This window comes from Aspergillus pseudonomiae, assembly GCF_009193645.1.
Source record: "Aspergillus pseudonomiae strain CBS 119388 unplaced genomic scaffold BDV37scaffold_173, whole genome shotgun sequence".
In the NCBI taxonomy this organism is placed as follows: Eukaryota; Fungi; Ascomycota; class Eurotiomycetes; order Eurotiales; family Aspergillaceae; genus Aspergillus; species Aspergillus pseudonomiae.
The window spans coordinates 22,508-38,973 of record NW_022476165.1 but is presented as its reverse complement, the minus strand read 5'-3'; the positions used below and the strand labels follow the sequence as shown (position 1 = coordinate 38,973).

The window sequence follows — 16,466 nt, the reverse complement described above, 5'->3', positions numbered from 1 at the left end:
CCCAGGACCACTTTGGGTGTCATGCTTGCTTTCGCCTGTGTCACAGCTGGATTACATTAATGCCGTGCTTTGTCTCTCTCGCCCACATTCCCATTTATCGCTGCTCCACCAATCACGCCTGATCGCCTCATTTGCGCAACGAAACACATTCCTCCCCATCAATACCAGTCGCAATTTGACTGAATCCCTCCCCTCCCCCTTGCTGCTGCGAACCATCAAATCTCCCAGACGCCTATCGGATTGAAACACATTCGAGTTGGCAACGTTCGTCGTCCCGTTCCCTCTCGACAAAGCACATGAGAGAGACCTGTGAGATTCGAACTTCCTGGAGCATGCACGGAGCGTAGCAACGTCGCGATACGCACTGCCAGTCTTGATCTACGGCTACTTGCGGAGCATTACACTGGCAACGACAGGGACATTATCCAATTCTCGTCGCCTTGCTTCTGCTTTGCTTCTCAATTAAGCATTTCTCGTTGGCCCGCCTGCCACTTCACCTCCCTTTCGTGCCCCTGCGATCCCTTGTATAATCTGTACATGGTCTGACCGCATTACCGGTTTCGACAAAAACAATAAACCCTATTATTTTATTTTTTTTCTTTTCTGACCTTGTTTCGGTAAGCTCCTCTCTTTTATCCCTTCCTTTCTTTCCCTCGTTCGACTCGGTGTCGCTACCCTGGGTAACTGGTCTTCTGTGAGAAGATCTCCTCACCGCATTACAACGCCTCGCTAACCATATGACTGGGCCTCGTGCAGGTCAATATTTACCCAATATCCCGACAGGCTCCTCGTGTTTGTTCGCCACGGTATAACTCCTATCGGTTCGACGCCGCGAATCCACAGTTCGGGATACCTAGCAGAGGGAGCACTCGCAGTGAAGATAAAAGCGGGAGTGCTAGCAAACAAAGTACGGTTGGAGACCGTCTGCATATAATTTCGCGCTGTTCGTATACATATTTTCCTTTATTCTGTCTTGTGTTTAGTTAGATACATGGTGATATGGCCGCGATGGCAGCAAACGCGAGCGCGGTGCATCATGTGAGTGGTAGATGGTTGGGATGGGTTGATCAGGTAATTGACAGTTTTGGATCCAGGTACGGTCAAGCCGAAGCTCAAACATCGCTCCATCCAATATGGGTGGTGAACGGAATCGTGGAAACCATGGCGGTATGGGACAGCCTTTTGGTGGCGGGAAGGCGAGCTGGAAGAATACCATCTGGGGCGACAATCTAGGAGGTGAGACCCTCGAAGTACCGTCCATATCGGAGAATATATACTAATATTTGGGGGGATCGTGTAGACCAGCATGCTGGTGATAAGGCCTTTGAAGGCAAGGCAGGCTCCAGTTCATTGTTGTCATCGTCCGAATCGGATGGGTGGAACGGCCGCCCTAATATGCCTTGGAGTACCGTGAATACATCTTCAAATGTTCTCGCCAGAGCTACAAATAACAGTATGACAACATCGCCCATCCAAACCCGGGCGGGTGACCGAGGAACCGGTAGCCTTGCAGAGGCTGGTGACTCGTCGTACTTTACACTACCCCGATCGGCGGCAATCGGAGGCACTGCTGGATCAACAAATCATAAGGCCTATCTCAACACCGGATCAGAAGGTATTTCTCCTTCCGGGGATGGAATCGCATTTTCTGGCTTTGGAAATTTCAGAAATACAGAGAGCCGGCGACATGTCAACGCTGCTGCCTTTGGGGGCAGCCCTGTTGGATCTGGGTTCCCGATGAAACCAGGATTCTCTGGCCCACTCGAGAGTAGCAGGCCTGATGAAATGCCATCTATGTCTGCTTTACCCCAGGGTTTGCCCGAGACTGTCGCGCCGACGCTCGGACGCAACTCGTATACACATGCGTCACACAACTCGGCATCCTTCGCGCCCCAGAGACCGGTACATTCTTCATACCCCTCGTTTCACTCGGAGAGTCAGGGATTCGAGGGTCGATATGCCGGTGGCCCTGCTGAGCTCAATTCTGGTCTAAGTAAACTCCACTTCAGCGAAGGTAGTTACTCCGCGCATCCTTCGAGTACCCGCCCAGGGTATTTGTCGCACCCATCTTTCGATGGTTCTTTCCAGCGCTTGAAATACCAGGGTGACGAGGCCGCCTATCAAGGGGCTGGCTATGCAGGTGAAGGTGCGGCCGATGTTCAACTTGGATACCAAGCTGCGAGAAACCGAATGGGAGATAACCCGATCTCGCCGACAGAGTATGCCAGGGTGGACAGCCCATTGTATGCTGCGCTTGATAATGGGTCGGTGCACGTTCCGCCCTATAACAATGCGTCTGCTCGTTTATCTGAAGCACAGGCTGCTGCTTTGGAGCGCCGCTTGCGAGAGCAGGAGTTAGCCCAACAAGCAATCAACCCGCTTCAAAGATTGCCCTTCGCCCACTATGACCTTGCCCGCTATCCTGGCACAGCCATGAATGCTTTGTCAGGATTCTATCCGGTCGCTCAACTTGGCGCTGCTGCCCTAGCAACTAGGGGCCACCGCGACCATGATCCATCCCAGACAGTGCGAAGTCCAGTCCTAGAAGAGTTTAGGGCGAATAGCAAGGGAAATAAACGATATGAACTGAAGGTAACCATGAACTCCACATCATTCGAATCATCCCATGACTAACAAGAAATCAGGATATTTACAATCACATCGTCGAATTTAGTGGTGACCAACATGGATCGCGTTTCATCCAACAGAAACTGGAAACGGCAAACAGTGACGAGAAGGAGCAGGTTTTCCGTGAGATCCAAGGTGATAGTCTGCAGTTGATGACAGACGTCTTTGGAAATTACGTTGTACAGAAACTCTTCGAGCATGGCAACCAGACGCAGAAGAAGATTTTGGCAAATCAAATGAAGGGGCATATTCTGGCTTTGTCTACTCAGATGTATGGATGTCGTGTCGTGCAGAAGGTAAGACCCTCTCTTAATTATCTCTTTTCTATACAGGCCGGTGGGCTAATTCAGTGCAGGCGCTCGAGCATATTCTTACCGACCAACAAGCTTCTATGGTGAAGGAGCTTGAACATCATGTTTTGCGATGTGTTCGGGACCAGAATGGAAACCATGTTATCCAAAAGGCTATTGAAAGAGTGCCGTCTGAGCATGTGCAGTTCGTCATCAATGCCTTCATTGGTCAGGTCGAGAAGTTAGCTACTCATCCATATGGTTGTCGTGTCATCCAACGGATGCTGGAACACTGCAAGGAAGAGGATCGCGAGGCCATTCTTGCTGAGCTTCACGTCTGTACTGCCAAGCTGATTCCCGACCAGTTCGGTAACTACGTGATCCAGCATGTCATTGAGAATGGCGAGGACAAGGACCGATCCCGTATGGTTACAATTGTTGTGTCCAACTTGTTGACGTACTCGAAGCACAAGTTTGCAAGCAACGTGGTGGAAAAGAGCCTTGAATTTGGTCTCGAGTCTCAGCGTCACCAAATTATCAGCATGCTGACGTCCACTGATGACAATGGGGAGAACCCCTTACTTGGCCTGATTCGTGACCAGTTTGGCAATTATGTCATTCGTAAGTCCTCACACTTGTGGGCGTATACTCGACTATTACTAACCTCTGTACAGAGAAGGTTTTGGGTCAACTCAAGGGTGCAGAAAGAGAGGCTCTTGTTGAGGAAATCAAGCCTCTTCTCAGCCAGCTGAAGAAATATAGCTATGGCAAACAAATCGCAGCGATTGAGAAACTAGTTGCGGACTCCAATTCAACAACCAGTGGCACTCTTCCTCATACTACCTCTACCACACCGCCAAACTCGCACAAATCCTCTCCCCAGCCATCAAAGCGGGCTGTGAACGGCCTTGACGGCTGCCGGGCGCCAGTCGTGGGCGCGGCGCCCCCGACGCCGCCTCCAACAGACACTCAGAGCAATGGTGATGGATCCAGCGACACCAAGGCCGAGACTAAGAGCACACCTCTCGCAGCTTCTGAGTCGGCTGGCACGACCCCGACTACTTCTGTGGAAATCAATGGTGCCAACTAGATTGCTATGACGTTCAACTATTCTTGCTTCTATTGACATATTTTTAAACCGAGTCACGATTCGCACAGTCTATTGTGTCGAGACACTCAACATTATTCTTAATCCGGGCGTATACATACAGGCTTTCTGAGGGATATATGAGCTATCACTTCGCTGCTCCGCTGTCGCAATTTATGGCATAACGGCGTAAAAAATACGGGTCATGGCGGGAGCTTGCTTTGCTTTCTTCTTGTTCTTTTTTCTTTTTTTCTTGTGCCATTTTTTTTTTTTCACGCCCCCCTACCCGATATACTTCTTGAATTCTCTTTTACACTTTTAATTTGCTCATGGCTTTCACCGGTTGTTCTGTGACAGGTTCGATGTGATGAAAATGAAGACACGTCTTTATAGTTGTCGATGGCTGTATTTCTCTTTGTCCAGGTACGAGGTGTCGGCGTCTTAATTGGTGAACAAGGGAATACTGGGATATCACGCTGGATTGACCTCGAGGGTTGCGAATGGGACCTTTGGACATATGGGAAACTCTGAAAATAGGGAGCATCAAAGGAAGTGCCTGGAGCATGTAGAGGCGATCTGTCGGTATACAGTCAATCAATCCAAAAGTGTTGATGAACCCGTCATGTCTGAGCTTTGTAATGCATGTACGTCGTAGAAGTACTCGTATGATCTACCAGAGGATAACGATCCTGCTCACTCGAAACCTCCGCTTATCAGCATATCACCACGTGATACGATCATAGCTTGTGGACGCCGTCAAGTCGCAAAGCTTCAATCTAACCCGAGCGTCACCATTCCGCCATCACATTCCGGGGGGCCGTCCCAGAACCACGACTGGATGCTACCGCTGTCCTCACCTTGAATATCAACTCCAAAAATTTTGCTATCCATCCCACAGTCGACGGAAAACGAGCCATCTACTTACCCCAGCACGACCTCCAAACTTCAGACATTTTACAAACAACCAAACCGAAATAAAAAAAAAACCCCCCCACAATGTCTTCAAACGTCGGTCTCAATACTCCCCGCGGAAGCGGCACATCAGGCTACGTCCAGAAGAACTGGGCGTTCATGAAACCGCGCAACGCAGGCTACGGCGCGCCGTATCCACCCGTTGGCGCGAACAGCGACGCAGGACGGCCCTTCAAGCAGCGGCTGCCTGACAAGCAGATCCTCGAGCATGATCGGCGGCGGGCGATCGAGGTGAAGGTCATGGAGGAGAGGGAACGGCTGGAGGAGGAGAACGAGCGGATTGAGGAGGAGATGGCGGAGCGGAAGAAGAAGGGGGATAAGGAAGACGGGGAGGAGGCGGAGGGGAAGGTGCTGTCGGATGAGGAGATTGACGAGCGGTGTGATGCTTTGAGGGAGAGGTTGGTGAAGGAGATGGAGGAGGAAGAGGAGAGGAAGGGTAAGGAGGGGGAGCGGAGGGGCGGTCGGTCTGCGCGGGATTTGCCGCCGAGGGATAGGAGGCAGTTCAAGTCGTATCAGGTTCACGAGCTTGCTGAGGCGAAGATTGAGGAGAGTGAGCGGTTACGGAAGGCGTTGGGCATCAAGGAGGATAAGGAGACCGGGGAGATCTCGAGTGGGCGTCGGGATTGGGAGGAGAAGAAGCGGGAGAGGGAGCGGGATCGTCCTTGAGCTTCGATTTGTTCTCTTGGATTCTTGCTAGTTTTTGTTTGTTCCGTGATAGTATTGAGTAGGGACATTGGCGTTGCGGAGTTACTGCACTTGATTCTTGTATATGACAGACAGGATTTGGGATCATACGGAATGAAGTAACAGAGCATGTCTCATGATGACCATGGTTATGGTATTCATAGCTTTTGTATAGAGTCGTTACAGTAACTTTTCTCATATTATATACAGTTAAGCGCCAAATTTTTCAATTATCCAGCCTTCTTTAGGGTCTTTCTTTTGAACCACCTTCTTGGCTGGCAAAGGCCATCCTCCACGGCCAGGCTCGCTTACCAGCGACGGGATCACCCAGCACGCCCTGCGTGGCGGGATTCCGTCAATCAGTTCCGCTTTCCCAATAGGCTTACCGTACTCTATTAAGGGTGTGCCCTGTGCAATAGCGGAGAGTTGCAGGCCGCTAGGGCATACCAGTGGGAACATTCTGACTTTGGGCACATCGGTCGACACGAGCGATGGGGACGCTTGTTGAAGATGGGAGTATATGATGTATTGCGGCATTTCCTTCGGCGAGAGACTCGCAAGTATAGATGACGGATGTACGTAAACAGCCTTCTCATCGAGTTCCGTGGCTGGTCCCTCGCGAGACTTGAATAGCGTCAAGTATGGGACATCGATCGCTCTCTTCGGTGTACGATGCATTTCGGGCGGTACCGGAGACAAATCAGCCCGGATGGCAACATTGTCAATGAAGCCCGCGGTGACAATTTGCTTCAAAGCCTTGATTTGCTTCTCGGACGGTTGCGGTAAACGTGGCTGATACGCTCCAATAATTCCAGGGTTATTGGCCCGCACTATGTCTGTCAATTGGCTTCGCAGTTGCGTAGCCTCTTTAAATCCTTTGCCTCGTAAGAACATCTTCTCACAGAAAGATTCCCCATCTGATGCATATCCGTAAGCGCAAATCGCTGATAAGAACTTCAGCGCATCAGACGTATCGTCGTGTTGACTCCAGAGTCGATGAGCTCTTGCATAGTCCTTATGACGTTGCTCCCGAACGGTGTCTTCCAAACGATCCGAGTTCGTGTACACTGCACCTTTCTCTCTGTCATCTCCCTTGGGGCTCGGATCGACCTGGTTTTCTGGAACAAAAAGGTCCCCGACTGCCAAGGCTGCAACTAGTGCAATAACGTAAGGCATACAGCCGTGTTGATGTCCAATATGCAACATCTTACCGAACCTAGGGGATAGAGGGTATGTAGACAGACGGTTACCGATTTGCGTAACTTTACCATCAGACGAGAGAGCACCGAGATTTTTGAGGAGCTTCTCGGCTTTCGCCAAGCCCTGCCGACTAGGAGGCGTTGGGAATGGGAAATTTATAACGTTATGAAGGCCCATACTCTTCATCTGGAGCACGACACCTTCAATTGGTGTACGCAGAATCTCTGGATCTGTGTACTGTGCAAATTCGTTTTCGTAAACTGCAGATGAGTAGAGTCGATAGCAGTGGCCGGGTCCAGTTCTACCAGCTCGTCCTGCTCTTTGATTGGCACTGGCCTTACTGATCCAGTTGACCTGGAATTTCTGCACTCCTGTATCTAAATCGTACTGTTTCTCCTTGGCCCGTCCACAATCAAACACATATCGGATACCCGGGATTGTTAAACTAGTCTCGGCCACGTTAGTCGCTAGAATGATAAGACGTGAGCCCTCGGGTGGTGGTTCGAAAACTCTCAACTGTTCCTTTGTGGGAAGTTGAGAGTACAACGGTAAGACATGTACTCGGGTAGATGAGCCCATTGCTTCTTCACCGAGGTCAAAGCCATCATCGTCATCATCATCATTATCTAGACCGGTAATTTCGAGATCACTATCGTCGTCTTCGTTGCCAATATTGGAGAGATCGGCGTCCCCAATGTCTAGATCTTCTGCCTCCAGTGGTGCATCGTTCGCAGAGATCTGCACTTTAGCCACAGTTTCTCCACCCCGCTGCGTAGGTTTGAAGGCCTGCTTCAAGCGCTTAGAGAGTTCTCGGATTTCATTCTGTCCTGTCAAAAAGACAAGCATGCCCCCTGGAGGCAGCTTACGATGACCTCTCGAGACTTTCCGGTACGCCTCCTCAACATAATCGCGGCGTGTGCGTCTGGAAAAATGCACCGTAACGGGGTACTGGCGACCTTCTGCCTGAACCAAAGGCGGTGGTCCCTGACGGAAGAGGTTGGGATTTTGTGTGAAGTCGGATATACGTAGAGTGGCAGACATAACCACCAGTTTTAAAGGTTTCACAGCTGGGTCTTCTTCACTCATAGCTTTCCTCAGGTCCACAATACGGCTCACCATACCAATGAGGATATCTGTGTTAACACTTCGTTCGTGGGCCTCATCGATAACGATGATAGAGTATTTGCTCAGCGAGAAGTCATCCGCAATTTCCCGGATCAATATACCATCAGTCATGAACTTGATTGCGGTCTTTTTCGAAGCAGTGCTCTCAAACCGAATCTGATAAGATACCCGATCGGAGAACTGACCCAACTCGTCGCCTACACGTTTCGCCATACTGACGGCAGCAACTCGGCGAGGTTGTGTTACCGCTATCATGCCCGGATTGGGGCTATCCGGGCTTCCAAAGCCAGCTTCGAACAAAAATTGTGGTAACTGGGTAGTTTTACCGCTACCAGTAGCACCCCATATAACGACAGATGAATTGTTGTAGATTGCTTCCATGATTTTCTGTTCTTCTCCAACAACGGGCAACCCCAACCGTGCGTTTTGTATATCCTCCGAGCGGTCAACTTGGACATGGAACGCCTTTCTGTAGGGGTTGCCTTTGGTAACTTGAAGTTCTGCGGGAAGTGGCTCTTCTTCGTAAACAGTATTCCGCACGGGCTTTTCTTTTAACTTGGGGGCGAAGGGTTGCTCTTCTGATACGACAGGGACGGTAGTGGGCTTGAAACCGACTGTTTCATTAATTTGTTGTCTGGCCCAGGCTTTGAACGCGGACTGGCGAGGCGGGTTGCTGGTACTGTCCTCCTCTTCTTCATCGTCTTCTTCATCGTCTTCGTCTTCGTCTTCGTCTTCATCGTCGTCTTCATCGTCGCTTTCTTCTTCCTCTTCTTTATCCTCATCCTCGTTTTCGCTTTGCTCATCCTCAGAAGCGTCCTCTGAAGATTCATCATCCTCGTCTTTATTCACCTTATCCAGCACCTCCACCTCTTCGTCTTTGCGTTTCCGATCATCTGAGGCGCTGCCGTCCTCGCTCTCATTCTCGCCTTCATCAGAGTCAAATCCCTCCCATGGCAAGTCTTGTATCTTGGTGGCCTTCGTTTTCAATTTCGGCGCTCGTTTGCGCTTTTTGAGAACGGGAAATCCGTCCGCTCCAAGTTCGAGAGGGCGCTTTAACCCGCTACCAACCACGACAGGTTCCGCCGGCTTCTCAGCAGGACCTTGTGCTTTAGTGATAGCAAAATCTGTCCCCGAAGGAGGGAGTGAATCATCTGTTTCGTCGCCCGACAGCTCCGCTTGGGGGGCACTGTCATGTGTATACCTAGATCCTTCAATGGTACCGTTTTCGTCAAGTCTTTTGCGCTTCCCTATTTCTCTAGAACTCTCGAAATTAGAAGTATCCAACGTTGTTTTTTCAAGCTTCTTGAGCAGTTCAACATTTTCTTCTTTCTTGAGTTTATTTTCCTGCAGAGATGGTTAGATTGGAGGGTATACTCCACAATTCATTTCTTGCATAGAGTCTACATACAATATATTTATCTAAGCGTTTTTGTTTCTTTGCTGAGATTTTGGTGTGTTGCGCTCTCAGTTCCTCACGCAGCTTTCGCCTTTTGGCTTCCTTCTGTTCTTTAGAGATGGGCAAAACTTCGGCGGCATTGCTATCGACCGCAGCATCTGCCGCCTCCTTCTGCCTGTGCTTCTGCTTCCTCTGACGAGGAACAAACTTCGCCATGGTGTGGGTATAATGATACCTTTGTTCACACCGACAGACAAAGAAGAAAAATACACAGGAAAAGCAGATTGATGAGCTTTGTGGTGATAGTCAATGGAAAGGGAACAGAAAAAAATTAGGCGGCGGAGAGATTCTGCCTCAAAGCGGTGAGATTATGTTCACCGCCCACGTATTCAGCACTCCCCTCCATGGAAACTGTTTACAACTTCATGTATCAGAACGTATTTCCCTTACTGTATTCTGGGTAAACAGTACCTCTTGCGCTGCATTTTCTTTATCACTTGAAGCAAGTCCCTAGCCATGGCCGAACCTTTCAATTTCAGTGAATTTCTGGAGCCATTAAATCTTCCCTTTCCTGCCACTACCAAACAAGTTGCTGGACTGGTCAATGGTATTCAGACAGATGTAATGTGCATGAGCTTCAATGACAGAATCTTGGTAACAATTTCACAAAAGGGCCGACTTGGTCACTGGGTTTGTAGTCCACAATGATTTTCTTCTCAGATATCCAACTAATGGATGACAGTTACATGTACCATTGGAAAACAAAAATCCTGGAACTGAAGGCGCCCACACCTTCCCAGACTCGGATGACAGTCTTCTTCCGATCAGCAGTCTCACTGCGACTTCACTTCTAGGAGGCCGTGTTTCTGGACATGACACAGTTGGTCAGCTATATGCTCGTCAGATAGCTAGCGCCATTGTGACAAAAGCACCGAATGAAAAGCGGCTTCTGGTCGTTGGACTTGGACTTGAGACCGCCGACGCTGATCGGGATGTTTTCTTCGCAATAATAGACCTTGTGCTTCAGTGCATCTAAGGTTTAATAAAAGAAAGAGAGAGACTCACAAATCCAAACCGAGAATCCTGGTCCCTGTATCTTCGTCTTATTCCGCTCAATCTTCAGGGGTGGGTCCCTTAGAGTGTGTACAAGATGGCACAGGCGGTTTCTCTCCTCCTCAGTAAAACCGCGCAATGTTAGCTTTCCAAGGAATTTGAACGCGCCGCTAAATAAGGCGTTGACCAAGTCTTTCTCATTGAAACCGGGCAAGTTCCAGTTCTCTGTTACAACGACGGTCAGCGAAAATATACGCAAGGGCTCGGCCGTTTTCAATGCTGTAATGAATTCTGCAAATGCCCAACGACGATGCAAAGCCACTCTAGGGTTCTCTGCTCCTATCAAAAATACGGCCGATCCCAGTGGTCTGCTCCAGTTAAGATGTTCGTTACGACAGGGGTATTCAAGATTGACCTCAAACGCCTTAAAGCGACAGCACGGTAACGACTTCGGATAACGTCTGAGAAGGTCTGCGGAGAAAGAACCATACGCTCGGAGAAAGAGTTTGCGGTAACTAAGCGAATGGTATAGGGCAATCGAAGCTTCATGGTAAATGAGGTGCGATGTCCTAAGAATTTGTAGATTACCTATTCCTGTGTGTTTGAGCCTCCCGATCTCGAGTGCAGTTCCGTCATGCGCGAACAAAGCGGCATAGATTTTGAACCGTACGTCGATTGGCAGGCGATAAAGATAGCAGCTACGATAGCGGCAGCCGACAATTAGTTCTCTCCTGACCATTTTGCACGCCTCCGGAACAATCATGTCATGGTAGTTTGGTTGTCCATCGTACGATCCAAGTCGAGTGATGCTGCCCTCAACGACTCTCCTATAAAAGCGAATGATGATTCTACCATCCATGTTCTTGTTAGTTGGGAGCTTTGTTGAATAGCGTGCGTCAAAGGGAGAGATAATTACCCTGGGTTACTTGGTTCGAGACGATTGAAGTTTGGCTTGCTCGTGGGGCTCTGCAGACTGGTGTCTTGCTTATGGGGTGAAGTCTTCATTCCTTGAGGACCTGCATCCATGTTTTCGTCTGATAAGGGAATGGGAAATGGCCTGGATGAAAGCTAAGAGAGGTCAGCTATCTCTGGAGCTATCAAGGAGCATATCGATTATGCGATCATATGTTGCGCTTGAAGTGACTAAGGATGCTTAAAGTATAGAAGGTAGCCAGGACAGGAGAATTCAACTGTTCTCCTAATTGCATATAACACTTTACTTTCATTCACGCAATAAATAACCAGCTAAGTTTTTGCGCCAACAGAAGAAGGAAAAGGAAGGTACACTAGTACAAACCAGGGTCGTATTTTCTCACAGTAATTGGCTTGCAATACTTGAACAATGATCTCATTACTATTCCTTATACCTATTCAAAGCCTGTATATAATGATATGGTCAATCCATGCAAGAAAACTACGACGATTCCCTCTTTGTTTACCGTGAAGCTTGTACGGTCTCTCTACGTAATACACCTGAGCAGGATACTAAGACAGTAGCTGACACTCTTTCGAGGGACTTGAAATCAAATATTAAATACCATGATACCTTCGTTCATTGTCCAGACTATAGACAACAGAAATACATCCATACCTATAATATCCTCGCAGTCACGTGTTGCCGGGGAGATTGAATATCATTGGACCAGGTCTCTCATGTTTCTTGTTGTCTTCTGCTTTGCATGACTTGACTGTTCTTTCACTGCCCTCCACGTCTGTTGAATGTCTTTCTATCTTCTCTTTCGGTGTTACGTTTAGCTTTGAGGTCATTGATTCCCACTTTGTTGAGGAATCATCCATCGGGACAACCAAATACCCCCGTGACGTCTTACCGTCAACACAACTCCTTGGTGTTCCGTATCACCATAAACCTCCCTCGAGGTCCTTTGTCAGAGCATGAGTCTCTACTAACCACATAATTACCCCCCTCGAGTTGCCATTCCCCTTTTTTCTGTCTCAGATCCAACTCCACTTTGCTGCCTAATACCTCACTTGGAGTATTTAATGATCTAAAATGAATCCCGACGATCTAGATGACCCTGATCTGAGGGCTGCAATCGCTGCCTCTCTCAGGGATTCCAGTAGTCATGAAGACAGCAGCCATAATGGGCGTCAACATGAAGTTGTTGACTTGACTGCAGATTCTGATGATGACGTGATACCCATATTTCCCAAGTCAAACTCTGTCATTGGTTCCGAGACTGATGGAGATGAAACCGATTCGGGCGAGGAAGATGACGACGAAGATGAAGACCTTAAAAAGGCGATTGAATTGTCTATGCAAGGTGCCATAGAAGATGAACATGGCTCTTCGAGACATCACTTGCCATCTGCTGACAACAATGACAGCAAGGCTTCTAACACCCCTTTGTCCAGTAGAGCTGAAGCCCCAGACAGCACACAGGCGCCGTCACAAACAGCTGGCTTATTGGGCATGGATCGAAGGCAGATGGAGAAAGAGCGCCTGGCGCGACTGAACAAGAGAAAGGCTGAAGAATCCGTATCGGATGACCAACGGGATGCAAAGCACGCAAGAACTGGAACACCTCCAAGGTCTTCCGGTCCTGTTATATCAGTGGCCGACACATCGTCTGGGTCAAATTCCTCACGTACAACGCCAGCAGGAGATAATCAACCAGTGCAGATCCCATCTCCGACCCCGTCGGTTCAGTTTCCCAACGGGGTCGTTAAGAAAACATGGGCCTTTGGTTGCCCCCGGCAGGGTGATGATATCAAGATCGAGGAGGTACTTCAGAAATCTGACTTACAACTTGCTGTCCTCAGCTCGTTTATGTGGGAAATGGAATGGCTTTTCTCAAAATTGAATACAGCAAACACCCGATTCTACTTGGTGATGCAAGCCAAGGATGAATCTACGGTAAGTTTCATTCGACGTTATCCATGTAGTTGTTGTCTAGCTGGGACCTAAAATCATGCCAATTGCTGGTCCTTATTTTCTTGCCTTGGTGTTCACCCTTTTGGAACGTGAAGTTAACCACCTTGTGGTTCTAGAAACTTCAGTACCAGTCCGAAACCGCTGCTATGAGCAACCTTAGATTATGTTTTCCACCGATGGATGGCCAAGTGAATTGCATGCATTCAAAGTTGATGCTACTGTTCCACTCAGGATACGTTCGAATTGTGGTCCCCACTGCCAACCTGACTCCGTATGACTGGGGTGAAATAGGTGGTCTTATGGAAAATGTACCGCATGATCTGACATTCCTAATCTGCTACCGGCTAACCATAACTTAGAGTGTTTTCCTTATTGATCTGCCAAAAAGGAGCGATAAAGACTCTGACTTTCCACGAACAGCCTTCTACGACGAGTTGACTTACTTTCTAAAAGCCAGCACTTTGCACGAGAATATTATCGCCAAACTCTCCGACTATGACTTCAGTAAAACTGCGCATATTGCATTTGTCCACACTATGTAAGCTCCTTTACGCGGATAGCATGACCCGATCTCTGATTTCATCCAGAGGTGGCTCGCATACAGGAGATTCGTGGCGGCGTACAGGGTACTGCGGCTTGGGCCGTGCAGTGGACTCTCTTGGTTTGCGAACATCTAAACCTCTCAACGTCGATTTCGTTGTGAGTTTACATTTGTACCAGCGCACAGAGCACTTCCTGATATATAATAGGCGTCATCCATTGGTTCCTTGACGGATGAGTTCTTGAGGTCCATATATCTTGCATGCCAAGGTAAGCAGTAATTAAGTGCGACACCCCCTCATAAACGAGCCACAGGTTAACTCTGTGTGCAGGCGACGATGGGTCGACAGAATACGTCCTTCGCACCACAAAATCCTTCCCTGCCCGGAGCCGCAGCAACCCTACACAGCTCATTGATAAGTCGACTGCCGAGGAGTGGAAGGATAGATTCAGAGTCTACTTCCCTTCAGAGACAACAGTTAATGACACAAAAGGTGGGCCACAATCTGCAGGCACCATTTGCTTTCAGTCAAGGTGGTATACGGGCCCGAAATTCCCTCGTCAGGTTCTACGCGACTGTGTAAGTCAGAGGCCTGGACTACTGATGCATAATAAAGTAAGTTGCTGTGCTTTTGAGGAAAGCGGAAGAACACACCGAGCTTCTGCTAAGACGTTCTAGATTCTCTACGTAAGACCGGATGACCCAGCGACGCTACCTGATAACTCTCAATGCCGAGCCTGGGCTTATGTGGGAAGTGCAAATCTTTCAGAGAGTGCTTGGTGAGTGATCTCATATCATTCTCTTCCTCATCCTTTGATTGTGCTTTGCTATTCGGGAAACTGACAATAAATAGGGGCCGTCTCGTTCAGGAGCGGGCAACAAAGGAACCGAAACTCAACTGTCGCAACTGGGAGTGCGGTGTGCTCATACCTGTCATTAGTAGAGGGGATGTCGTGTCGGAGCAGAACCGATCCCCGAACGATGAATCTGGGACTATGTTGGATATCTTCGAAGGCATTGTGCCTGTACCGATGCGTCTCCCAGCACCTCAGTACGGGCCAAACCGCAAGCCTTGGTTCAATTCAGAAAGTGGAATGTGATTCAGATTGGGGTTTATGTTGCAACTGCACTCTACCAATTGGTCCTGATTTTAGATAGTCACACTAAATATCTGGTTTAATACATATTTCGAGACGGAACCGGGCTTTCTCCTACGACTCTTACCCAAAGTCTTTCGAGTACTTGATCCGATGAGCAAGGTGGATCTTCAACAAAGAGTGGCCCTTGCAAAGTGGCTGGGGCAACGGCTCGCCGTGCTTTTAATATGAGGTAGTATAGCTTCCCGTTCCAGCAACAAAGAGGCAGACTGACCCCTTCGGGTCATCCAGCACACTTTCCTTTAAACAAGATTCCAGTGTCTCGAACTCATATACTATATATTATCATATCCTCTGGACTTTCGGCGGTATTCTTCGATATCCCTAGCCCACGGGGCAGAACGAACCATACAGCAGAAACCGAACCGAAACGTGCAAGCCTAAATAAAGCGACACAAAGACTCTCAGGTTGCCCCATGTAGCCCCCGAAGCCACGCAATTCCATGAACAAACTAACACATTAACGGGGAGGGCAAAGGGCAATGGGCAATAGGTCTCACAATGCTAATGGCTATTTATTTGCCATACCCCACACGAGTGAATACTTCAAGCCGTGCGATATCCATTGTATTCTTATTTTTATTTTTTATTTTTTTCTATCCCTCTCGGAGCCAGTGTACAGTACGCCGCCCAATATGAAGTCTAGTATTATTTCTACATTTATCTTTGCCATTCTCTACGCCAGCACCGCAGGCGCCATTCCACCCGGTACATCTAATCCAGATTATAGTGGTGGTGGTGGTGGTGGTGGCAGCACTGGGGCCGGAGTTGGGACCGGTGCAGGAGTTCCAAGTACAGGCGGTAGAAGAGTCAGCGCAAGCGGCCTTCGTATCGAAGGGAGTGGCAACACGCAGGGCAAAACACGCCAGGAGGAAAGATATGTCGAAGGTGTACGGTAAATACAGCCCCGAAAAGCATTTGTCTGTAACTAACACTGCATGCCTGAAGATATGCACCACGCACGGCATGTGTGGCACATGTCAGGCCATGGATGCCAATGGGAATGACTGGACGGCTCCTTGTAATGCGATGAATCCGGTAGGAAGGGACTACTAATTTGCAAGGTTCTTTTGGTGGTGAGGACGGGGCTAATCTGGAATAGTGTGCTAACATAGGGAGCCGTTTGTGCAATATTGATACTTTGCGGCTTACTGCGGTGTGTGCGTGAGGGCGGAGGTTTTAGGTCTCTACAGGGCAAGTTGTATGTTGGGTGTTTGAATTGCGTGGAAAGGCTTCGAGAGGTGTCTCCAGTAATATTTTTTAGGGAGGAAATGGCTATTGTTTAACTAAATATAATGTACGGTTGACAGATTCAGGGGCAAAACGTGCCTAGGCCGGAATAGTCGGCGACCTTTTGATTACAAGGTAATAAAATTCTTGTGTTGGATTATATCTACATGGATCAAGGCTGTGAATGTCTATCTAAGATATGAAGTATAT

The 16,466-nt window shown here is 48.6% G+C and overlaps 7 protein-coding genes across 7 annotated transcripts; 5 read left to right on the top strand and 2 right to left on the bottom strand.

Annotated features, from left to right (window-relative positions):
* Window positions 1–1,133: 1,133 nt before the first annotated feature.
* On the top strand, window positions 1,134–4,008 carry BDV37DRAFT_277102 (mRNA-binding protein PUF3; the record flags this gene model as incomplete). Its single annotated transcript, XM_032085688.1, has 6 exons — window positions 1,134–1,236; window positions 1,301–1,501; window positions 1,565–2,592; window positions 2,646–2,924; window positions 2,984–3,539; window positions 3,593–4,008. 6 exons carry the CDS (start codon window positions 1,134–1,136, stop codon window positions 4,006–4,008), a joined length of 2,583 nt encoding a protein of 860 aa, XP_031934539.1.
* Window positions 4,009–4,807: 799 nt separating this feature from the next.
* Window positions 4,808–5,772, top strand: cwc21 (U2-type spliceosomal complex subunit CWC21). Its single transcript, XM_032089164.1, has one exon. The coding sequence runs from the start codon at window positions 5,002–5,004 to the stop codon at window positions 5,641–5,643; it is 642 nt and encodes a 213-aa protein (XP_031934538.1). The 5' UTR covers window positions 4,808–5,001; the 3' UTR covers window positions 5,644–5,772.
* Window positions 5,773–9,663, bottom strand: BDV37DRAFT_65190 (ATP-dependent RNA helicase ECM16). Its single transcript, XM_032091010.1, has 2 exons — window positions 9,395–9,663; window positions 5,773–9,330 (listed from the first exon to the last, which is right to left on the bottom strand). Exons 1-2 carry the CDS (start codon window positions 9,596–9,598, stop codon window positions 5,872–5,874), a joined length of 3,663 nt encoding a protein of 1,220 aa, XP_031934537.1. The 5' UTR covers window positions 9,599–9,663; the 3' UTR covers window positions 5,773–5,871.
* Window positions 9,664–9,715: 52 nt separating this feature from the next.
* Window positions 9,716–11,623, bottom strand: BDV37DRAFT_266248 (uncharacterized protein). Its single transcript, XM_032083891.1, has 2 exons — window positions 10,125–11,623; window positions 9,716–10,072 (listed from the first exon to the last, which is right to left on the bottom strand). The coding sequence occupies exon 1, from the start codon at window positions 11,292–11,294 to the stop codon at window positions 10,422–10,424; it is 873 nt and encodes a 290-aa protein (XP_031934535.1). The 5' UTR covers window positions 11,295–11,623; the 3' UTR covers window positions 9,716–10,072; window positions 10,125–10,421.
* On the top strand, window positions 9,899–10,418 carry BDV37DRAFT_289614 (uncharacterized protein; the record flags this gene model as incomplete). Its single annotated transcript, XM_032088509.1, has 2 exons — window positions 9,899–10,072; window positions 10,125–10,418. The coding sequence occupies 2 exons, from the start codon at window positions 9,899–9,901 to the stop codon at window positions 10,416–10,418; spliced, it is 468 nt and encodes a 155-aa protein (XP_031934536.1).
* A 506-nt stretch (window positions 11,624–12,129) lies between the features above and the next one.
* BDV37DRAFT_266247 (uncharacterized protein) lies at window positions 12,130–15,060 on the top strand. Its single transcript, XM_032083890.1, has 8 exons — window positions 12,130–13,310; window positions 13,445–13,636; window positions 13,688–13,866; window positions 13,916–14,027; window positions 14,078–14,138; window positions 14,201–14,484; window positions 14,548–14,648; window positions 14,723–15,060. The coding sequence occupies exons 1-8, from the start codon at window positions 12,447–12,449 to the stop codon at window positions 14,967–14,969; spliced, it is 2,040 nt and encodes a 679-aa protein (XP_031934534.1). The 5' UTR covers window positions 12,130–12,446; the 3' UTR covers window positions 14,970–15,060.
* A 601-nt stretch (window positions 15,061–15,661) lies between these two features.
* BDV37DRAFT_289612 (uncharacterized protein) lies at window positions 15,662–16,194 on the top strand (the record flags this gene model as incomplete). The annotated part of the gene is made up of 3 exons (XM_032088508.1): window positions 15,662–15,916; window positions 15,975–16,064; window positions 16,129–16,194. The coding sequence occupies 3 exons, from the start codon at window positions 15,662–15,664 to the stop codon at window positions 16,192–16,194; spliced, it is 411 nt and encodes a 136-aa protein (XP_031934533.1).
* Between the last annotated feature and the right edge of the window lie 272 nt (window positions 16,195–16,466).